Genomic DNA, 25,000 nt, shown 5'->3' on the forward strand with positions numbered 1-25,000 from the left:
CTACATTTTTATTTTATATATTAACAGAAGGCCTAAAAACTGTCCCAGAGTATATAATACCATATAAATACTGTCCCAGAGTATATATTACCATATAAATACTGTCCCACAGTATATAATACCATATAAATACTGTCCCACAGTATATAATACCATATAAATACTGTCCCACAGTATATAATACCATATAAATACTGTCCTATAGTATATAATACCATATAAATACTGTCCTATAGTATATAATACCATATAAATACTGTCCCACAGTATATAATACCATATAAATACTGTCCCACAGTATATAATACCATATAAATACTGTCCTATAGTATATAATACCATATAAATACTGTCCCACAGTATATAATACCATATAAATACTGTCCTATAGTATATAATACCATATAAATACTGTCCCATAAGTATATAATACCATATAAATACTGTCCTATAGTATATAATGCCATATAAATACTGTCCCATAGTATATAATGCCATATAAATACTGTCCCAGAGTATATATTACCATATAAATACTGTCCCACAGTATATAATACCATATAAATACTGTCCCACAGTATATAATACCATATAAATACTGTCCTATAGTATATAATACCATATAAATACTGTCCTATAGTATATAATACCATATAAATACTGTCCCACAGTATATAATACCATATAAATACTGTCCCATAGTATATAATACCATATAAATACTGTCCCATAAGTATATAATACCATATAAATACTGTCCCACAGTATATAATACCATATAAATACTGTCCTATAGTATATAATACCATATAAATACTGTCCCATAAGTATATAATACCATATAAATACTGTCCTATAGTATATAATGCCATATAAATACTGTCCCATAGTATATAATGCCATATAAATACTGTCCCATAGTATATAATACCATATAAATACTGTCCTATAGTATATAATACCATATATTAACAGAGGGACTAAATACTGTCCCAGAGTATATAATACCATATAAATACTGTCCTATAGTATATAATACCATATAAATACTGTCCCATAGTATATAATACCATATAAATACTGTCCCATAGTATATAATACCATATAAATACTGTCCTATAGTATATAATGCCATATATTAACAGAGGGACTAAATACTGTCCCAGAGTATATAATACCATATAAATACTGTCCCAGAGTATATAATACCATATAAATACTGTCCCAGAGTATATAATACCATATAAATACTGTCCCATAGTATATAATACCATATAAATACTGTCCCACAGTATATAATACCATATAAATACTGTCCCATAGTATATAATACCATATAAATACTGTCCCACAGTATATAATACCATATAAATACTGTCCCATAGTATATAATACCATATAAATACTGTCCCACAGTATATAATACCATATAAATACTGTCCCACAGTATATAATACCATAGTATATACAAAGCGACTTCCAATTAAAGGTATAGTACGTAGTTTCTGTCGCCCCATGAGGAATTCTAAGTAATGACAACGACACGGCTCGTCAACATGATACAAGTGACGTTTTTACTCTTATAATATTTAAATCTGTTTTGTTTTTTGACTATTCGAATATATATTTGAATTTAGAATATTCCTTGACAGCCCTAATCCCAACTAAAACGGATCTAAAATCTAAAATCCGAAGCTTAAAGTCACTTTTCATGGTCTGTGTGGTCTTACCTTTGCTGTTGGGCCCCTGCTGCCCCATCCCGTGCATCATAGGCCCCGAGTTCTGACCCTGAAAAGACCAAAATTAAGATTAATTTACCTTCAAACAGTACCTTTAAATCACAGCTGGAACTAACCCTGAACAGACGTCACTTAAGGCTGCGTATCGCCAACGACTCCGATTCAAACGGTTCTGATTGGATATAAACTAAGTTAGGGAAAGTTCAATTACAGTCCCAGTTTATCTGGATTTAAGAGAGATTCTCAGACAACCTCTGCTGTAAATTATACAAGCAAGAAGCAACCTTCAGATAGTTTTTATAATGCCCCGGGTTTATGTTTACATTAACAACTGATCCCCCAATACTTAGTTTAAAGTACTTTTTCCTGAACAGGACTAACATTAACATAATTAACATAATAAAAGACTGATTATTAATCGATATATCAGATCATTCAAACCAGCGGTGGAGCCAGATGTTGTAAACATTCAGGGCTCAGCCTAAATCTAGGGGGGCATGCACCCTCAGGGAGAGGTTTTGTTTCTTTTTGCACATTTTTTAAAGAAATTGTAATAGTAGAATGCCAAAAAATCTGTAAACCCTTTGTGAAAAAACATGATAGTTGCCGTGGAAGAACGGCATCATTATCATACGGTGAGATGTCTGTAAAGGGGAGAATCGGGGGTACCCATAGAACCCATTTTTATTCAGATATCTGTAGGGACCCCTATGAAAATGACCATCCCAGTTTTTCCCTCGCCAAAATTTACCCTAACTTTGGAGCATTAGTTTAGTAACGGAGCCCGCTATAAGGGTGGGAAAAATAATCGATTCTTAGCTGCATCGTGTTTCTCTCTAGAACGATTTGATTATCGATTCTAATGAGTTAATAATCGATTAAAAAAAATCAACTTTATCACATGTCTCATGTTTCCTGTTCTAAGAAGCCAATTCTCCACCTTAAACATGACAGAGCCTCTGACATGAAGATTACTGGAGAGAAGGGGACTTTCACAAGCACGTTTAAGGCTTAAAAACCTCAATAGACAGAACATTTCATTAAAACTTGTAACAAATACATGTCAAAATCTAAGCTCTGTCCAGCTGCTTTGTCTAGGAAGTGATTAGCAAACTCAGATTTATATGTATATTTTTTTAAATCACGCATGGAAATGTACATTAAAAAATTGTTGCATCGAGATGCATCGATAATCGGTTTAGAATCGAATCGTTGGCCTCTGAATCGGAATCGTGAGGTGCCAATCGTTTCCCACCCCTAGCCCGCTACAGACTCTGAAAAGACAGTAAAGTCAGCCTAAATCATTCAGGGCTTTTGAGAAAACATTTGGGGCTCAAACAAACTGAAATAAAGATCTACTTGCAACGCTATGGTCTGCAGCGCCCTGAAACCTATCAGTTTACATATAAATGCGATAAGACGGTGTATCATCCGCATAGAAGCGGCTCTGTACTTCCGTTCCAGAACTGAACCTAACTTTAGCGCCTTATTTAGTTTCATATTATACCAATATCTAGCTTTAAAGTGCTCATATTATGCTCATTTTCATGTTCATAATTGTATTTAGAGGTTGTAGAATAGGATTATGTGGCTTAATTTTCAGAAAACACCATATTTTTGTTGTACTGCACATTGCTGCAGCTCCTCTTTTCACCCTGTGTTCAGGTCTCTGTTTTAGCTACAGAGTGAGACCTCTCACTGCTGTAACATCTTTGTTGGGAGTTGCACATGCTCAGTAGCTAGGTAAGGACTACTAGCCAATCAGAAGCAGAGTATGAGGGCGTGCCCTGACAGTACCTAGGTAAGGACTACTAGCCAGTCAGAAGCAGAGTATGAGGGCGTGCCCTGACAGTACCTAGGTAAGGACTACTAGCCAATCAGAAGCAGAGTATGAGGGCGTGCCCTGACAGTACCTAGGTAAGGACTACTAGCCAGTCAGAAGCAGAGTATGAGGGCCCTGACAGTACCTAGGTAAGGACTACTAGCCAGTCAGAAGCAGAGTATGAGGGCGTGCCCTGACAGTACCTAGGTAAGGACTACTAGCCAATCAGAAGCAGAGTATGAGGGCGTGCCCTGACAGTACCTAGGTAAGGACTACTAGCCAGTCAGGAGCAGAGTATGAGGGCCCTGACAGTACCTAGGTAAGGACTACTAGCCAGTCAGGAGCAGAGTATGAGGGCGTGTCCTGACAGTACCTAGGTAAGGACTACTAGCCAGTCAGAAGCAGAGTATGAGGGCGTGTCCTGACAGTACCTAGGTAAGGACTACTAGCCAGTCAGAAGCAGAGTATGAGGGCGTGTCCTGACAGTACCTAGGTAAGGACTACTAGCCAGTCAGAAGCAGAGTATGAGGGTCCTGACAGTACCTAGGTAAGGACTACTAGCCAGTCAGGAGCAGAGTATGAGGGCGAGTCCTGACAGTACCTAGGTAAGGACTACTAGCCAGTCAGGAGCAGAGTATGAGGGCGAGTCCTGACAGTACCTAGGTAAGGACTACTAGCCAGTCAGGAGCAGAGTATGAGGGCGAGTCCTGACAGTACCTAGGTAAGGACTACTTGGAGATGGTAAGTCCCTTTGGGGTGGACTTTGGGCTTTTTCACTTTGTATAACATGCACAAAAAAGATATACAACACAATAAAGGAAAGGGGAAAAGCAAAAAGCATAATGAGCACTTTAAAACAGAGTCAGCTACAGCCTCTGAAACACAGTGAAGTCGGCCTAAAACATTCAGGGCTGGAGCCCCAGAATCCAGCCCCCTGCTCGGGCCCCTGCCTCAAACAAACACCCATTTAATTAGAGAATTGATTATTGTAAGCCAGCCCAAACGTTACTCACCTGGTGCTGCATGTATGGAGGTCCCTGCATGTTTCCTGGGGGTCCCTGCATGTTTCCTGGGGGTCCTTGCATGTTTCCATGGGGTCCTTGTATATTTCCTGGGGGTCCTTGCATGTTCCCATGGGGCCCTTGCATGTTACCAGGGGGCCCCTGCATGTTTCCTGGAGGCCCGTGCATCCCTCCCGGAGGCCCCATCCCATAGTTGTTCGGCGCGTTGCCGTGTGTCCTGGGTGGCGGCCCCATCATCCCGCCCTGCGGTCCCATCATGTTCCCCTGAGGTGGCATCATGCCACCCTGAGGTGGGGGTCCCTGAGGATCCCTGGGACCCATTCCTCGAGGAGGGGGGCCCATCATGTTCCCATGAGGCATCCCTCTGGGTCCCATACCGTGTGGCCCTTGTGGGCCCATATTTCTAGGCGGGCCGGGGTGTCTCTGCATACCTTGGGGTCCTTGCATGTCCGGTGGTCCCATCATGCCCTGAGGGGGCCCCTGGTGAGGCTGGGGTCCAGAAGGGGGTCCCATCTGCCCACTGTGTTGTCCAGGAGGCATGAAAGGAGGCTGCATGCCTCCGGGGCCCATTGGAGGCCCCATGTTATTGGGCATCTGCTGAGGAGGCATGTTTGGGGGAAAGCCCTGCTGGCCAGGAGGCATGGGGCCCCCAGGACCTCCAGGGCCAGGGAAGGGGGGCATAGGGCCTTGTCCCTGTGGGGGGCCCATGTTCCCGTCTGAGTTCATCTGGTTCATCTTCATTTGCTGCAGCGAGAACCAAAAACGTTAGATTACAACCAACGGTGTAAGGAGGATGCTGAGTATTACTGGGAGGCTGTTATGGCATGTTCCCACGCCCGCGTTTCACGTTCATTTGGCGGTGCGATTACATACAAACAGGGTTCAAAATTAGCACCATCCACCAGCTGGTAAAATATGCAAGTGGCTGGTAGATTTGCTTCACTTACCAGCCAAAGAAACAATGGTAATCTATTAAAGTGGCTGGTAAAATTCGAACATTCACTAGCCATTTGGCTGGTGGACGAAAAAGTTAATTTTGAACCCTGCATACAAAGTCCGTGTGGGAGTTGGACTGCATGCTGATGGAGCAGCTGCGATGTTAGCATAGCTCTGATAGAACCAAAGTCCATTCAGAAAACAAGCATTTTAAAAGCTGTTTGCGTATTTGAGACTTCCTCAAAACAAGTTGCCTTTTTATTTTTAAAGAACTATAAAAACTGCAAATTGTTGCAACAAACTTTGCTGCTTAAATCAGGAATTTTGGGCCAAGACAATCTCAAAAAAGGCCGCGAAATCCTGGAGGGACTGGGCGTTGGTTCTATTTCTAGCATGCATGCGTTTTCGGCGAGGCTCGAGCCGCGCCTGAGACGTGCGTGTCACGCAGGCAGTGTGCACGCTCTGACCTGTTAACATGGGAGCAGAAATACAAACAGACACGCCACGCAGCTGACAGGCTCACGCCACGCAGCTGACACGCTCACACCACGCAGCTGACAGGCTCACACCACGCAGCTGACAGGCTCACGCCACGCAGCTGACACGCTCACGCCACGCAGCTGACACGCTCACGCCACGCAGCTGACACGCTCACGCCACGCAGCTGACACGCTCACGCCACGCAGCCCTAAGCTATCGCCATAATGTTGTTGCTCACCTCCAGCAGCATGGGGTTGGTGTACTGTAAAGCTGCCATTTCCTGCTCCATCTCTGCCTGAGTTTTCTTCTTCCCGTCCACCTTCTGCTCCACCTTCCGGTCTTTGGACAGTTCTCCACCGGGAGGCATCATGGGAACTTTGTTCTCTGCCCAGGCCTGCAGAGAAGAGGCGCCAAAACACAACCACGGTTTAGTTTCTGCTGTTTCTACGGCTCATCGAAGCTTCAACAGGACTTCAGCAGGCTTTGGCTTACCTGTTGGAACTGCGCTGGGATGGGTTTGGCGTACGGGACTTTCTTCTGCGGGACCTTCTTGGAGTCTTTACCCATGACCTCGTCCATGCCCCAGTCCAGACCGGGGATGGACATCTCCACCTCTGGAGCCGCCTCTTTACCTGGAGACAACAGTCACACCTTTACCTCTTTACCTGGAGACAACAGTCACACCTTTACCTCTTTACCTGGAGACAACAGTCACACCTTTACCTCTTTACCTGGAGACAACAGTCACACCTTTACCTCTTTTTTGTCGCCTTTACATCGCCTTTGTGTCACCTTTTATTTGCCTTTACGTCACCTTTTTGTCGCCTTTTTGTCACCTTTACGTCACCTTTACGTCGCCTTTACGTCGCCTTTACGTCACCTTTACGTCACCTTTTTGTCACCTTTACGTCACCTTTACGTCACCTTTACGTCACCTTTACGTCGCCTTTACGTCACCTTTTTGTCACCTTTACGTCGCCTTTACGTCACCTTTTTGTCACCTTTACGTCACCTTTACGTCACCTTTACGTCACCTTTACGTCACCTTTACGTCACCTTTTTGTCACCTTTACGTCACCTTTTTGTCACCTTTACGTCACCTTTACGTCGCCTTTACGTCACCTTTACGTCACCTTTACGTCACCTTTTTGTCACCTTTACGTCACCTTTACGTTGCCTTTTAGTCGCCTTTTTGACGCCTTTATGTTGCCTTTTGGTCGCCTTTACGTCGCCTTTTCGACAACAGTCACATCTTTACCTCTTTACCTAGAGACATCACCCCAACGAAGCACAAGCAGACTTTATATTTCACAGTTACTGTTTTTTTGAAAGATCTCGACGTTTCTGACCTCACTTAAAAGAGCGTAAGTGGTGCGTGTGCTCTGCGGAGAAAAAACCGGACAGTCTTCTATTTATAATTTTTAACGTGAGGTGTGTGCGGCCCTTTCACACAGAAATGGATCATAAAGTGTGTTTCTTTCTTTTAAAATAAACTACCGGCCCAGAAAATGACTTCATGACTATCAGTGAGCGTGTTGACAGTTCGGTTTTGAGATTTTCTGTTTTTAAGTTCTAGTTTCCTCTGATAACAGCTGACAGTATGTTGATGTTTCTCAGCTCTGACAGTATGTTGATGTTTCTCAGCTCTGACAGTATGTTGATGTTTCTCAGCTCTGTGACAGTATGTTGATGTTTCTCAGCTCTGTGCCGGCTCCAAAAAACTGAAGAAACAACAACAATCCCAGAGAAAAGCTCTCTGTCTCTCCTGTGACTCACACAATCCTCCACCGTGTGGCGCTGCAGGTGGAGACGGTTAAAAGATGTTCAGCAGCACACCTGCTCTGCTAACGGTCTGCATACGTTACAGGTGCAATGAGAGTGAAGTTCTGGGCTGTTTGGGGACGAGACTTACTGCTCTGCTCCTGCTCCATGGCGGCCTTCAGCTGCTCGGGGATCCCCATGCCGGGGATGGACGCCACGCTGTTCAGGTCCATGTCGTCTGAAACACAAACAGATTGCACACACGTTTACTTTATATTTATGTACGATATATATATATATATATATATCTGTGTGTGTGTCTGTGTGTGTGTCTGTCTGCCTGCCTGTCTGTCTGTGTGTGTGTGTCTGTCTGTGATCCACACTGTGTCTCTGTCTGTCTGTCTGTCTGTCTGTCTGTCTGTCTGTCTGTCCTCCTGAGACTCACCATACTCCATGCCGTCCTCTGACATCCCTGGCAGCAGGTTCAGGTTGTAGCGATCTCTCATCTTATCACCGGGCCGGTTCCTCGTCCAGAACTTACTGGAACCAATCAGACACAGGAGACAGGTTAGGAACCAATCAGACACAGGAGACAGGTTAGGAACCAATCAGACACAGGAGACAGGTTAGGAACCAATCAGACAAATTGTTATTGGTTGACAATCGCTGGTATTACACAGTGTTTAAAGTATATATGTATATATAAATACTCAGAGAGAGTACCTGGTGTTGTATAAAGTATATATGTATATATAAATACTCAGAGAGAGTACCTGGTGTTGTATAAAGTATATATGTATATATAAATACTCAGAGAGAGTACCTGGTGTTGTATAAAGTATATATGTATATATAAATACTCAGAGAGTACCTGGTGTGGTCGTTGGAGCCGGAGCAGAGGATGTGACCCAGCGGGTGCCAGGCCAGACTCCAGATCATCCCCTCATGAGCCATCTCCATCCCTCCTACCTCCTTCTCCACCCTGACACACACACACACACACACACACACACACACACACACAGTCATTTCTCCAGTAATAAAGAAAGGGGGGTGGTAGATATATGAAGTATCAGAGCTGAGTGTGGGTGCACGGTGTTTACCCGGTGTGCCAAAAGAGCAGAGAGCCGTCAGAGCCGCCGCTCGCAAACAGACCTTCATGGACCGGATGCCAGGCCACAGCTGGACACACACACACACACACACAGGAAGTACCGTCATGGACACAGGAAGTACATCACACACATAGGACGTATGTCACGGACACAGGACGTAAGTCAAGTTCCCGCAATTTTTGCAAGTTTCTGTAATTTTTGCAAGTTCACGCAATTTCATTGTATGAAATTGCATAAATATCCCGCATATTCCATCGCATTTTTCAAGAAAACGTGCCGCATAATCAAGGATTTTTGCCCAAAACAATCACAAAAAAACTCTTTCCGGAAGGACTGGTTAATCAGTAATGTACCTGTGGCCTCCTTCTTGTGTCCTCTGAACACCTGCAGCTCCTCCTTCAGGTTCCTGATGTCAAACAGTTTGCACAGGTGGTCACGTGACGCTGTCAGCAGCCAGTTCCCGTTCAGGTTCCACTTCACCTCCATCACCGTGTTCTTGTGGGCGTGTCTGGGGAGAGACAGGAAGTACAGTCATCCAACTACACGTCTACATCTCCTACTTCCTGTCTGTCCGGGGAGAGACAAGAACTACAGCCATCCAACTACACAGCAACAACACATCTACACAGGCCGCTAACCGCTCCAGCTTTTTACTAAAAAAAATTGGGACGATTTTTGAAAAAAAGGGGGAACTTTAAGAGAATAAAAGTCAGAAAAGTTCTGAAAAAAATGTGAATATTAAGAGGACACAATGGGAAGATTATTTAAAAAAAATATTTTGAGAAAAAGTAACAATGTTTTGTGAAATTTAAGGTTTTTTTAGAAAGAAATTGGAACATAGTAACGGGGATAGTTGGGACCTCGGTGCTTAACCCTCTGAGGTCTAAGAGCAGTTTCACATTTCTTCTTAAATTCACCTTTTTAAGGTATTAACATATAACTGATCCCAGAGTGACGCCCAAATCTGTCCCAGAGCAACGTGTGAAGAGATAAGTTGGCACTAAAGCTGAAACCTTGATGAAATTCCTCAAATCTGTTTAGAAAACCAACCTTAACTTATGACCTGTCTGTCTGTCTGTCTGTCTGTCTGTGTTAAAAAAGCACAAACTAATAAATGAAGTGTTGGGGACTCACAGTGTCGCCAGACTCTGTCCCGTCTTTGGGTCCCAAAATTTGATTGGCTGCTGGCTGTCCTTACTGCCGGAGACCACCAGACCTTTAGTGGGATGCCAGTCCACACACTTCACATCTGCACCGTGACCTACACACACACACACACACACACACACACACACATCACATAGAGAGAGAGAGACACACACACACACACATACACACACACATCACATAGAGAGAGAGACACACACACACACACACACACACACACACACACATCACATAGAGAGAGAGACACACACACACACACACACACACACACACATCACATAGAGAGAGACACACACACACACATCACATAGAGAGAGACACACACACACACACATAGAGATAGACACACACACACACACACATCACAGACACACACACATCACATAGACAGAGAGAGACACACACACACACACACACACACACACACACACACACACACCACATAGACAGAGAGAGAGACACACACACACACACACACACACACACACAGACAGACAGACACACACACACACAGAGAGACAGAGACAAACACACAAGTTCAGGTAAGCCCAGGTGAGTTCAGGTAAGCCCAGGTGAGTTCAGGTGAGCCCAGGTGAGTTCAGGTGAGTGGAGATGGGCGTGTACCTCGGAGGATCCTCTCCTCGTGGCAGCGCAGGAAGTCCCAGATCCGAACCGTGCCGTCGTCTGAGCAGGTGGCAAATTTATTATCTGTCGGAGAAAAACTGGAGAACACAAGCAGAGCGTCACCATGGTGACAGAAACATATTTGGTGTTTTCTCTCTTTATTGTTCTAATTCAAAAGGAACCCCCACCAGACTCCATGTAAATAATCAGGACTTTTATCATCGTAAAACACACTTCATTCAAAGTGGACAGAAACTAAATCAAACTATCAAAAGCCGTCTTGGTTCATCTTTCCACTGTTCCAACAATCACCACTCTGGTTTGGTTGAAATAAACTCTTAATTCACCCATTTACATGTGGAGATATGCTGGCTCTATACACGCTAAAAGTCCTGATTATTTACATGGCGTCTGGTGGAGATATGCTGGCTCTATACACACTAAAAGTCCTGATTATTTACATGGAGTCTGGTGGAAATATGCTGGCTCTATACACGCTAAAAGTACTGATTATTTACATGGAGTCTGGTGGAGATATGCTGGCTCTATACACACTAAAAGTCCTGATTATTTACATGGAGTCTGGTGGAAATATGCTGGCTCTATACACGCTAAAAGTACTGATTATTTACATGGAGTCTGGTGGAAATATGCTGGCTCTATACACGCTAAAAGTCCTGATTATTTACATGGAGTCTGGTGGAAATATGCTGGCTCTATACACGCTAAAAGTACTGATTATTTACATGGAGTCTGGTGGAAATATGCTGGCTCTATACACGCTAAAAGTACTGATTATTTACATGGAGTCTGGTGGAGATATGCTGGCTCTATACACGCTAAAAGTCCTGATTATTTACATGGAGTCTGGTGGAGATATGCTGGCTCTATACCCACTAAAAGTCCTGATTATTTACATGGAGTCTGGTGGAAATATGCTGGCTCTATACACGCTAAAAGTACTGATTATTTACATGGAGTCTGGTGGGCTAACTGATGCTGAACATTCTCATTCTCTCAAAGATTGTTGTTCCCATCAGTCACTTAGACACCAATGCATGATGGGAAAATAGGAAAAAACGAAGGTACCCTTTAATGTTTAAAGTCGCTTTGATGCGGTTGTTATTTCTGTGAGACCAAAAGATTCTGAAACACAACACATTCAGGGTACAGCCCAAACTTGTTTCCCATTTACAGCAGCTATGTGTGCTATTTTTCATGACATTTCAGATAATATGCTTAAATATCCGTCTGAAAACCATAGTTGCTATAGAGCCGACAGCCTGTTATATATCTAACTGTGTTCATCACTCTGAAACCAGAACACAACAAGGCTACTTAGAGAGGCTAACACTTCATTACTACATATGATCTATATGTCTGGATTAACAGGTTATGTACCGCACACACACACACACACACACAGACAGACACACACACACACACAGACAGACACACACACACACACACACACACACAGACACAGAGACACACACACACACACACACACACAGAGACACACACACACACACACACACACACGCAGACAGACAGACAGACACACACACAGTCACACACAGCACAGACACACACACACACACACACACACAGTCACAGAGACACACACGCAGACAGACAGACACACACACACAGTCACACACAGCACAGACACACACACACAGTCACACACAGCACAGACACACACACACACACACACACACACACACACACACACACACACAGAGAGAGAGACACCCCCCCCCCCTTTTCTGATCCATTACTCTGCTGATGAATGGATCAGTAGTCTGGTCTGTGAAACATGTTACTGTCCATCAGCTGATCAGTGACTGACGGTAACTTCAGCTGTTGACCACAACTACTGACAGTCTGTTAGAGTCAGAGTCTAACTGGCTCCACCTGCTGCATGATCACTGTCATGACACCCAAAAACATACCATCTATCCCTCTCTCTCTCTCCATCTCTTTGTCTATCCATCCATCTCTCTCTATGTATCCATCTATCTCTCTCTATATCGATCTATCCATCCATATCTCTCTATCCATCTATCTCTCTCTCTCTCTCTCTATATCGATCTATCCATCCATCCATATCTCTCTCTCTCTCTCTATGTATCTATCTATCCATCAACACACGGGTTCAGTTCATACTTTCATCTTTTCCACATTATTTAAACGTCAACCATCCTGTTCTTGTGAACAGAAATCAAAAAAGTCAATAATCCTGGAAGTAATGCACATTATAATTAACATGATGTTATGATATCAGAGCCAAAGCTGAGATTACCATGGTTTTTATTTTAATTATCTTAATATCTGTGGAACATTCTGCGTTATTCTGGGTCCATGAGTCCCGTTATTATTACGCCTACTGTCGCTGTCGGCAAAAACCTTTTAGGAAATGAAAAAAGATCATTATTGAGCCGTTTCTCTCAGATGAAGTCACCTCGACACTGTTTACGTGTCTGTAAAAGCCTCGTGAGACGTTAATAATCTCAATGATGAAATATGGAGATAAAAGGTTTCTGCACTATGACAACGGTGATGTGCACACACACACACACACACACACACACACACACACACACACACACACAGAGACAGACACACACACACACACACACACACAGAGACAGACACACACACACACACACACACACACACACACACACACACACACACACATAGAGACACACACACAGAGACAGACACACACACACACACTCACAAAGACACACACACACACACACACACACAAACACACACAGACACACAGAGACAGACACACACACCGAGGGACAGATACACACACACACAGAGACACACACACAGAGACAGACACACACACACACAGAGACAGACACACACACAGACACACACACAGACAGAGACAGACACACACACACACACACACACACAGAGACAGACAGACACACACACACAGATACAGACACACACACACACAGATACAGACACACACACACAAGAGACAGACACACACACACAAGAGACAGACACACACACAAGAGAGACACACACACAGACAGACAGACAGAAAGACACACACACACACACACACACACACACACACACACACACACACACACACACACACACACACACCTTCTCCCTCTTACTCATAAATGCTGTGTAAAGGAGGGGTCAGAATCAGTGCTGGAATGTAACTAATTACATTTACTCCACTACTGTACTTCAGTCCAAATGTTGAGGTACTTATACATCACTTGAGTCTCTTCTTTTCATGCCACTTTCTACTTCTACTCTGAGTATTTTAACAGTGTGGTATCAGTACTTGTACTGCAGTAAAGGACCTGAATACTTCTTCCAGCGCTGGCTGCATTCTGCAGAATGTGCCCAGATGCATTCAGACGTACTAAATCTGTCCCTGGCATACTCAACAGTCTGGTAAACACAGCTGCACTAACTCTGGGACTACTACATTTCCTCCCCCCTTCAAAATAAAAGCCTTCCACTGGTTCGCCAATGGGAAGCTTTTAATGTTTGCAGCCGCTGTACCTGTCAGCCAGCGATCAGTAAAATAAGGCCGAGAGGTTAAAGGGAGAAACGGAAAATGTTCAGCAGCAGTTAGTCACTAAAAGTTCTGTTGTTGCTGCTGACAGACTCAGATTATTATTCTAAGTGTCTGACAACATTATGGGATGGATCCCTACAGAGATAGACCTTTTAAAGAGTAAGATCCTTTTAATATCAAATCAATCACCAAACTACACCAGACTCCATGTAAATAATCACTACTTTTAGCGTGTATAGAGCCAGCATATCTCCACCAAACTCCATGTAAATAATCAGTACTTTTAGCATGTATAGAGCCAGCATATTTCCACCAGACTCCATGTAAATAATCAGTACTTTTAGCGTGTATAGAGCCAGCATATTTCCACCAGACTCCATGTAAATAATCAGGACTTTTAGCGTGTATAGAGCCAGCATATTCCCACCAGACTCCATGTAAATAATCAGGACTTTTAGCGTGTTAAAACACACTTCATTCAGAGTGGACAGAAACTAAATCAAACTATCAAAAGCCGTCTTGGTTCATCTTTCCACTGTTCCAACAATCACCACTCTGGTTTGGTTGAAATAGTTTGGCGACTGGCGTGGAGTTTCCAGAAACACCGTGACGTAGTCAGACCAGACCAACAGGAGGTCACTCAGAGGTCAGAGGTCAGAGGAAGACGGTCTCTAAAAGTCTTTCAGGGAGTTTACACAGCTGTTTGATGAGGGAACGTACAAATAAAAGAGAACACACACACACAGAGACACACAGACCAGAGAGAGAGAGAGAGAGACACACACACACAGAGACACACACAGACCAGAGAGACAGACACACACACACACACACACACACACACAGCGAGACAGAGAGACAGACACAGAGATACAGACAGACACACACACACAGCAGACACACACAGAGAAACACACACAGACCAGAGAGAGAGACACACACACACACACACACACACACACACACACACACACAGACCAGAGAGAGAGACACACACACACAGACCAGAGAGAGAGAGAGACACACACACACACACACAGACCAGAGAGAGAGAGACACACACACAGACACACAGACAGACAGAGAGATACAGACAGACAGACACACAGACACCGAGACAGAGAGAGACAGACAGACAGACAGAGAGACACACAGACACCGAGACAGAGAGAGACAGACAGACAGAGAGACACACAGACACCGAGACAGAGAGAGACAGACAGACAGACAGACAGACACCCCTCTATAATATCACACCTTGACCTTTGAGCCTCTTGCTCATTAATGCTGCAGATTGTGGTTCCTTGTTTCAGGACCGTCTCCTTTTGGATGTTTGGAGGAAACAGGAGGGGTAAAGTGTGTGTGTGCACCCTGTGTGTGAGTACCGTGTCTGTGTGTGTGTGTGTGTCTGTGTGTGTGTGTCTGTGTGTGTGTGTGTGTGTGTGTGTGTCAAAGCAGCTGCCCTGTTCACAAGCCAATCAATCGGCGTCAGCGCCTCCACCGAGAGGCGGAGCTGTGAGAAGACCTCCGTTAGGAATTACGTAATGAAATGGCCTAGGCCTGCAAACCAAACATGCTACAGAGTCGGATAACTTTAGATGACACAGGGAACCAAACGGGAGCGGGACGCGATTCAGGAGTCTTTCTTTGGGGATTTTGCAGGACAGGAGGGCAGTCACGTGATCGGGATCTGACGGGGTGCGTGGGCTCGGGACGGGATGGGAGCGACAACTGATTCCCGTGTCACCCTCTACTCAAATTTGACCCGTTTTCAAAGTTTCTCTATCAGAAATTTGGGTTTCTTTCAACCAAACTGTGTGAAATTAAGGATCAGATCTCCACTTTGATTGAATTGGGGGTGTTTAAATTCAATTTTATAGCATTATCCTGACTAAACGTTGACATGTCTGGGACTATCCATTTCCTTCATTGCTCTGATCTAAACTATTAGTCCAAATCATTCATAGTTGCTGTTTTCTAACACAAAAGTTACATTTAATTTCATATAAATGAGGTTTATGAACCATGAATTCCCAAAATAAGTGTAAAACTAGTGTAAATAACGTGGTTCTAGTGGTGAATATACTAATGGTAGTGGAAAAACGTTTAAATAAGCAACAAAAGCATATATATTTTTTTTTAAAAGCACGCAAAATGTGGAAAAACCCCCCGCAAAAACAGGTTGTGTCTCAAAGCGCCTACTTTCCCACTTCAAACCCTTAGTTTGAAGTATATCGTGGAGATAACGCACTGAAAGTAGCAGGATGACCCCCTAAAAACATGGACCACGATGGACCCTACTCTACAGAGGCTGCCAAAATGTTTTTACATTCTATGATTTCCAGCCATCTGAATTATAGTTTGACCAGCTGGTCCCAGGCCAACCACAGCACCCTGAAACTATCCAATCACGTTACAAACAAGCCATAAAAACTTCAGATAAAAAGACTAAGCGTTTCCATCGCTGCTTAATTTTGAAGAAGTACCAGCTTTTAAGCTGGGAAGACCTAATGAAATATGTAAACGTATGTTTGGTATATAAAGTCACAACCTAGCTCCACTGCCACTTGTTGCCTATATCAACAGAAGATCAGATACTGCTCGAGTCACAAGGGGATCCTCAAGAGGAGACTGTTATTTAGGGCTGTCCTCCACTAAAGAAATTCTTAGTCGACTAACACTTATATGATTTTGTCGATTAATGGATTAGTTGATGTAATCGACAGAGCTGTGCTCTTTGAGAGGTGGTTAAGACTAGAAAAGCACAATATAAATGTAGTTAATGAACCATCTGTAAAACTGACTTTCTCCACAATTAATCCTGCAAAAGCACCACTTTAAATCTTGTGTTTACCAGAAATGTGCTCATAAGTTTCTTGGAAATGAGTAATTAAGCACGAATAAGCATAAAAATGACTCATCAACTGAAGAAATCTTAGTCGACTAAGACCAAAAGGACCGATTAGTCGACTAACCGACTAAGAGGTGGCAGCCCTAGCATTATTCTTTTAGTCAGTCGGCCTGGTCCATCAGAGGGTCAAGAGTAGGGTTGGGTACCGAAACGTGGTGCCAACAGGGCACCGGTTCCGACCTAAACGGTAGTAACGAGACCGAATAAGAAGGAAAATTTGGGTGCCTTATTTGGGTGCCTGACTTTCCACTCCACTCAACAGCAGGTAACGTTAGCCTAGCTTTAGCTAGCAGCTGGATTAAACAGGTTAAATGCTGACAGCTAACGTTAAACAGTGTAAAGTGTGACTGTATTTCAACAGTCTGCTCTGCAGCAGCAGATGACGACGTCGGAGAAACACAGACGGTGCGTTCACTGAAACTGGTAACCTACAGCCTCGCGGTGCATTCAAAGTTATTGTAAAATACCCTTTTCCCATCTGGTGGTTGTTTTTGTCATTCAACAGCAATTTACTGGTGAAATAAGTGATTGTTTATTATAAGTTATAGTTATTACATTACTATTAAATCATTTAATTTTGACCATATGGTCGTAGTAATAAACAAGTTGTTCTTAAATGTCGCCAACTGTTGTTTAGTACCCTTCTTTTTTTAATTCTTTTTCTTTAACTTTCTTAAAAAGTATCTGTTCAGGCACCGGCACCGTTTTAAAAGTACCGCTTTAGCACCGGTATCGGGGAAAAAACCAACCATACCCAACCCTAGTCAAGAGAGTGGACCTCAATCCCAAACATCAGACAGTTAAACACATATACGTCTTTTACTAAGCAGCTAAACACTGGATGGTCAATACATATACATGTCAGCACTAACACTACTTATTATTCTGTTAGTTTGAGTCAACATATATGAATTTTACTTATTGTTTCCCCCTAGTTTAATACTGCTTGTATTCTTAATGGCTGTGTCTGTTCTAATTCATATTATTTTTCACTTTATACCGTGTTGTTTTTTTGTATTTTAAAAAGCCTTTTTTAACATTGAAGGCAGGGGACTACAGATGAAAAATAGCCTTTTGGCTAATTCTGGCTTTTTGAACCCATGGGAAATCATGTGTTTTATTAAGTTGCGCTGTCCCCTTCTATAAATAAACTAAACTCAAACTCGCACTAAACGGGCGCCATCTGGACTACAAAGCAGAAAGGGGAGGGCCCAGGGACGTCGACCGGCAGCTGATTGGACGAACGCGTCACGTGGGTCTGGCTGCTCCCCGACCATCATGGCGTCTCCTTCAGAATACGATCTCATATTGGACTAAAATAGTTCACCGAAACGTGTTTCTGAAAACATTTGAAGAGAGAAATAGGCCGTGCAGTTGCTGAATCTGTCTTCATTTCAGATCAACAAAGGTCAGTTTAAAAGATTTTCATCAGATTTTGAGAGGCTCTAGTCACGCTCATCCCGCTCGCCATTTCCGGTAAGTTTTGTAACATAAGTGCACTGATTCACTAGTCAAGGGTTAGCGCTCCACCAACCAGATTGGTCATTGAGTCAGACCGCCCGCTGGCCGATTCAACAAGTCAGGTCGGCCAAAATGAAGGCCGACGGCTCCTCCAACGGACGACGGCACGAACACACCGAACAGACCCACAGAGTCACCGACCTCGCCAGACTGTCAGACGGCCGATTATCAGGTTGGTGCGTCATCGCTTTAAGAGACGCGGCGATCTCAGCTGACATTACTCTCTTTACGAGGCTCCGTTGTAAAGCTAGAGAGAGGAGAGAGGGTCTCGGTATCATGTGACACTGGACAACTTAGGGCATCCATTCGGCAACCTAGCCTGCTGGGAAGGGGGCTCAACCAGTGGTGTAGTCTCCGTGATACGCAGTATACCCACTAAGAAAGCTCCAGGATTTCCATATACCCACCTAAAAATGTGCTATGATACGCAACAAAATAGTTTGGTGACAGAACTGTCACTTCAGATTAGGGATGCACTGAATCCAGGATTGTGATTGGGCTGAATATTGGGCTTTTTGACGGGGTTGGGTTTCTGCTGAACTTTAGAATTTTTTCCCACTGAACCGAACCCTACGCTGTCACTAGGCGCTACGCTGGTCGCTGTAGTGACGGCGCCGTTGGTTACAGGAAGGTGTTTACGTAGGTGGAGCGTTCAATGCAGTAGGCTGTGAGGAAGTGAAAGTGAAATGGAACTGGTGAGCAGAAAAAGTGTAGTTTGGCAGAACTTTCAGTCAAAAGAAGGCCATTCAAGTTGGTCAGTGTAACGCTTATCAGTTCAGTTCTCTAAGCACAAACAGACATTTGGAAAAACTGAAAGATGGGTTCCAATATCCAATTTTTCATTTTTTTCCGCCTTGACAAATTAAAAAATTGGATCTTTAAACTGTTTTTCCACTTTTCTGTTATTTACTCAGAGGCTCAGAAATTGAGAAAATTACAAAATTGCGTCTGAGCTCCAATTATTCAATATCTTTCTGGCAAACTAAACAGTCTGGTAGTCTGGCTTTTGAGTCTGCGTCACAATCTGGAGGTGTGGACTCTGATCGGGCAGGGAGGCTCTAACGGTGCGTTCAATTTGAACTGGGAAGTCAGAATTTACAGCTTCCCAGTCATTTTGCAGGAAATCTCTAAAGCAACGCCTCCGTGCATTTACAGCAGGGACAGCTTCAGTTTAATAGCACTTCTGTCTTATTTGGGTCTCACTAAATCACTCGTACACACAGTCCTGTCCAACTTCTGTCTGTGGACATGTTACGCCGTTTGTATGCACAAAACAACAGTCTAAATCATGGGTCTCAAACTCCCGGCCCGGGGGCCAATTGAGGCCTGCGGGATGATATTTTGTGGCCCCCCCCTACTTGACATCAAAGTTTAGTTTCAGTGCGGCCCGCACGTTGTTCTGAAACGCACCTTTCTCGAGTGTCGAGTCGTTGCGTGTGCCGCGCTCTTATTTATTTTTGAATCACTTACGGGCTACCATAGCTAGTCTCGTGACAGCTTCCTGGGGCATTTGTTGTCAAGCTAGCCAACCGTGAAGTACCTGGGGAAGTATCAACGTTAGTCACTTGGTAGAAACGTGTTCCGGAGTGACGGAAAATATACGCCATCACCCAGTTCCAGTCACGTCTCTCTCAAAACGTGGCGTGAAGAGAAAGGTTGGCGACGAGCTCAGGCAATTTCAGGGAAAGTGGGAGACGGAATATTTTTTCTATCGAGCACAGGAGCACCCCTACGTGTCTCATACGCACAGAGAAAGTTGCGGTGTACAAGGAATATGACATCAGACGTCATTACTCAACTAGACATGCTGAGGAGTATACAACATACCAGGGAGATGAGAGAAAGAACCGGGTCGCCAATCTTAAAAAATGTCTTTTGAGGCAACAACATTTATTTAAGAAAGCTACTTTTGTTGAATACTTGACGCGGAGAGGGAGAGGAAGAAGAGAGGGAGAGAGGAGGAGAAGAGGGAGAGGAAGAGAGGGAGAGGAGGAGGAGAGGGAGAGGAGAGGGAGAGAGGAGGAGGAGCGGGAGAGAGGAGAGGGAGAGGAAGAGGAGAGGGAGAGGAGGAGGAGAGGGAGAGGAAGAGGGGAGGAGGAGAGGGAGAGGAAGAGGAGAGGGAGAGAGGAGGAGGAGAGGGAGAGGAGGAGGAGAGGGAGAGGAAGAGGAGAGGGAGAGAGGAGGAGGAGAGGGAGAGGAGGAGGAGAGGGAGAGAGGAGGAGGAGAGGGAGAGGAGGAGGAGAGGGAGAGGAAGAGGAGAGGGAGAGAGGAGGAGGAGAGGGAGAGGAGGAGGAGAGGGAGAGGAAGAGGAGAGGGAGAGAGGAGGAGGAGAGGGAGAGGAGGAGGAGAGGGAGAGGAAGAGGAGAGGGAGAGAGGAGGAGGAGAGGGAGAGAGGAGAGGGAGAGAGGAGAGGGAGAGAGGAGGAGGAGGAGAGGGAGAGAGCAGGAGAGGGAGAGAGGAGAGGAAGAGGAGGAGGAGAGGGAGAGGAGGAGGAGGAGAGGGAGAGAGCAGGAGAGGGAGAGGAGGAGGAGAGGGAGAGAGGAGGAGGAGAGGGAGAGAGCAGGAGAGGGAGAGGAGGAGGAGAGGGAGAGAGGAGGAGGAGAGGGAGAGGAGGAGGAGAGGGAGAGGAAGAGGAGAGGGAGAGAGGAGGAGGAGAGGGAGAGGAGGAGGAGAGGGAGAGGAAGAGGAGAGGGAGAGAGGAGGAGGAGAGGGAGAGGAGGAGGAGAGGGAGAGGAAGAGGAGAGGGAGAGAGGAGGAGGAGAGGGAGAGAGGAGAGGGAGAGAGGAGAGGGAGAGAGGAGGAGGAGGAGAGGGAGAGAGCAGGAGAGGGAGAGAGGAGAGGAAGAGGAGAGGGAGAGAGGAGGAGGAGAGGGAGAGGAGGAGGAGGAGAGGGAGAGAGGAGAGGAAGAGGAGGAGGAGAGGGAGAGGAGGAGGAGGAGAGGGAGAGAGCAGGAGAGGGAGAGAGCAGGAGAGGGAGAGAGGAGAGGGAGAGGAGGAGGAGAGGGAGAGGAAGAGGAGAGGGAGAGGAGGAGGAGAGGGAGAGGAGGAGGAGGAGAGGGAGAGAGCAGGAGAGGGAGAGAGGAGAGGAAGAGGAGAGGGAGAGGAGGAGGAGAGGGAGAGGAGGAGAGGGAGAGAGCAGGAGAGGGAGAGAGCAGGAGAGGAAGAGGAGAGGGAGAGGAGGAGGAGAGGGAGAGGAGGAGGAGAGGGAGAGGAGGAGGAGAGGGAGAGGAAGAGGAGAGGGAGAGGAGGAGGAGAGGGAGAGGAGGAGGAGGAGAGGGAGAGAGCAGGAGAGGGAGAGAGGAGAGGAAGAGGAGAGGGAGAGGAGGAGGAGAGGAGGAGGAGGAGAGGGAGAGAGCAGGAGAGGGAGAGGAAGAGAGGAGGAGGGAATAACAAAGAATACTTTTGTTGAATACCTGACGCGGCCCAGCCTGACCCACACTCTACCTCGAGTGGCCCCCAGGTAAATTGAGTTTGAGACCCCTGGTCTAAATGCATTGTTCTCAGGCGCCCGGTTAGCTCAGTTGGTAGAGCGTGCGCCCATACATATATATACATATATATATATATATATATATATATATAGCCCTTTGCTGCATGTCATCCCCCCCCCCCTCACTCCTCTTTCATGTCTTCAGCTGTCCTGTCAAATAAAGGCCTAAAAATGCCCCAAAAATAATCAAGAAATAATCAAATAAATGCATTGTTATCAACTGCTAACAATGGCTAACTTGGCTGTAAAATATCACTTAATCTGACTTGTTTAAACTGGAACTGTCAACTCATATGTGACGTCATTCCCACCCTCGGCATCATGGGAGATGTAGTGTTCCTGGACTAAAAGTCTGTCTCTTGTGAGCAAAAAAACAAATAAACTTTATTTAAATACATCTACAGCTGCCTGTTGGATGAGGTTCAGACCAGCAGTGTGAGCTCCTCTTTATTAATCACTTTATTTAAAAAAAAAATAACTTTATTGATTCCTGCTAACACTTTATTATCCTTTTTGGTTGTTTTTTTTTTTGCTTTCCTCCTCAAAAAAAAAAAAAAAAGAAAAACGCCCGTAATAACCACCGGGCCGGCCCCCAAAACCAGTTAGAAATCAACGGTTGATGACTTTATTCAACAGAACAGAGAGATAAACAGCTCAGCAGCCACATCAGGAACAACAACAGATCACTGCAGTGTTGCGACAGCACACACGTACCGGTACATCTGTCATGAATCAACCACAACAACAACAACATGTGGCGACAGGCGAGGCCGCAGCGCCGCGAGGACGCCGTGTGGCGTTGACGGTAAAACGCTGACAGTAAAACTACAGAAAATGGTAGATTATTGGGTATAAACCTGGCTTCTCTAATGGCCTCCTTGTGAGCCTGGAACATCTTGACGTTGTTCATGTTGGACTGCCAGTACTTCACGTAGCCGCCGTGGTCCGCCGTTAGCATCCACATGTCGTTGTGAGACCAGGTCATCGCCCGGACCGGACTGTCGTGGGCCTGAAGAGGACAGAAGGGGGGTGAGGGGGGGGCGTTAGGACGACTCACGGGGAGACACACCATGACACAGAGCGATATCAAGTCTCAATCAGTGCCCGGTTGCATAAACTCTCTTTAGTTAAACCTGAGTCTGCTCTGATACTAACTAGAGATGCACCGATAGAGCGGCCGGTGACCAGAATTGGCCGGTTTTCACGTGCTCGGCCATGACCGGCGACCAGCAGGTCAGTCTGACATATGGTGATTTCATGCTGGTCAACGCTCCAATTAACTGACAACATAAGTTATATCAGTTACAGTTCTCAAGGACGCACGCACACACGGACGCCACAGCACGGACGCCACGGCACGGACGCCACGGCACGGACGCCACGGCACGGACGCCACAGCACGGACGCCACAGCACGGACGCCACGGCACGGACGCCACAGCACGCTCTCTTTCTCCTTTCTCTCAACTTCTCCGCCGTGTGTCGGCGCTATTCTCCACATGTAGGAACCTGGTGAATTAACCTGCAACATGTCAGCTGTTTGGGAATTCTTCAGCGTGTGTGCAGAAGATAACAAGTTTACAATATGCAACACCTGCAAGGAGAAAGTAGGGCGTGGAGGGACGACACCAAAAACCTAAATCACATTTCTTTAGTTGATATTGATGTGAAAAGAAGGAAATGGTTCCAACATTGCTCTTTAGATGTGTGTGAATGTCCCACACCAGGAGTAATTTATATAGTTCTATTTTATAGTGATCCATTATCTGTTCAACACATGTTCTATTAAAGAAAAGATAGAAAATAAATATGTGTGAGCTGTAAAGTGGTTAGAAAACATGAAATCAGAATCGGCTAAAATCGGTATCAGCTGGTCTAACTCAAAGAAAATCAGAATCGATCTAGAAAGTTGGAATCGGTTCATCTCTAATACTAAGGCACTGTTTACACGATAACGCTTGCAGGTGAAAACGACAACATATTTTATCAGATGTGCCTTTCGTTTAGACGGCGACGGCAATTTTTTAAAAGCGCCAAAAAGTGAAACCACCCTCCACGTTCCCGTCTAAAAAGGGGAAAAATGCAAAAGTCTGCGCCGATCTGCTCACGATGGCTCTCGTTTCTTACGCGTTTACGTCCCAGGCACGCGCCAGGACGAAAAATAACAAACATGTTGGATTATTTCCATACGTCGGACCTTCAAGTCGTTCCAAGAGTCTTTTCAGCCGTTGACTCCCAGTCCACGCCCGGTTGTGCCGTTGTAATCTAAGGTTGTTTGGGGCAATAACTTCACCTCCTCGTCTGTCTAGAATAAATGGTCATCTTTTGTTGTTCGTTTGGTGCTACTCGGGAGAGAGGAGAGGGAGAGGAAGAGAGGAGGAGGAGAGGGAGAGAGGAGGAGGAGAGGGAGAGAGAGGAGGAGAGGGAGAGAGGAGGAGGAGAGGGAGAGAGGAGGAGGAGAGGGAGAGAGGAGGAGGAGAGGGAGAGGAAGAGAGGAGGAGAGGGAGAGAGGAGGAGGAGAGGGAGAGAGAGGAGGAGAGGGAGAGGGAGAGAGGAGGAAAGGGAGAGAGAGGAGGAGAGGGAGAGAGAGGGAGAGGAAGAGGAGAGGGAGAGAGGAGGAGAGGGAGAGGAAGAGGAGAGGGAGATAGGAGGAGAGGGAGAGAGAGGAGGAGAGGGAGAGGAAGGAGGAGAGGGTGAGCGAGGAGGAGAGGGAGAGAGAGGAGGAGAGGGAGAGAGGAGGAGAGGGAGAGGAAGAGGAGAGGGAGAGAGGAGGAGAGGGAGAGAAAGGAGGAGGAGGGAGAGAGGAGGAGAGGGAGAGAGAGGAGGAGAGGGAGAGGAAGAGG

General features: G+C 45.3%; 1 protein-coding gene across 2 annotated transcripts in view; it reads right to left on the minus strand.

The window, feature by feature from the left end:
* The window catches only part of wdr33 (WD repeat domain 33), a 40,659-nt gene that overhangs the window by 5,177 nt on the left and 10,482 nt on the right, over positions 1 to 25,000 (minus strand). For both annotated transcript variants that reach the window (XM_031308529.2, XM_036005347.1), the window contains exons 6-17: positions 23,016 to 23,167; positions 10,667 to 10,764; positions 10,010 to 10,136; positions 9,229 to 9,383; positions 8,864 to 8,942; positions 8,632 to 8,742; positions 8,206 to 8,300; positions 7,912 to 7,998; positions 6,492 to 6,631; positions 6,238 to 6,393; positions 4,575 to 5,327; positions 1,731 to 1,788 (exon numbers count right to left, since the gene is read on the minus strand). In XM_031308529.2, the coding sequence (XP_031164389.1) occupies positions 1,731 to 1,788; positions 4,575 to 5,327; positions 6,238 to 6,393; positions 6,492 to 6,631; positions 7,912 to 7,998; positions 8,206 to 8,300; positions 8,632 to 8,742; positions 8,864 to 8,942; positions 9,229 to 9,383; positions 10,010 to 10,136; positions 10,667 to 10,764; positions 23,016 to 23,167 (2,011 nt within the window). The remainder of the gene's footprint in view (positions 1 to 1,730; positions 1,789 to 4,574; positions 5,328 to 6,237; positions 6,394 to 6,491; positions 6,632 to 7,911; positions 7,999 to 8,205; positions 8,301 to 8,631; positions 8,743 to 8,863; positions 8,943 to 9,228; positions 9,384 to 10,009; positions 10,137 to 10,666; positions 10,765 to 23,015; positions 23,168 to 25,000) is intronic.

This window comes from Sander lucioperca, chromosome 9 (genome assembly GCF_008315115.2).
Source record: "Sander lucioperca isolate FBNREF2018 chromosome 9, SLUC_FBN_1.2, whole genome shotgun sequence".
In the NCBI taxonomy this organism is placed as follows: domain Eukaryota; kingdom Metazoa; phylum Chordata; class Actinopteri; order Perciformes; family Percidae; genus Sander; species Sander lucioperca.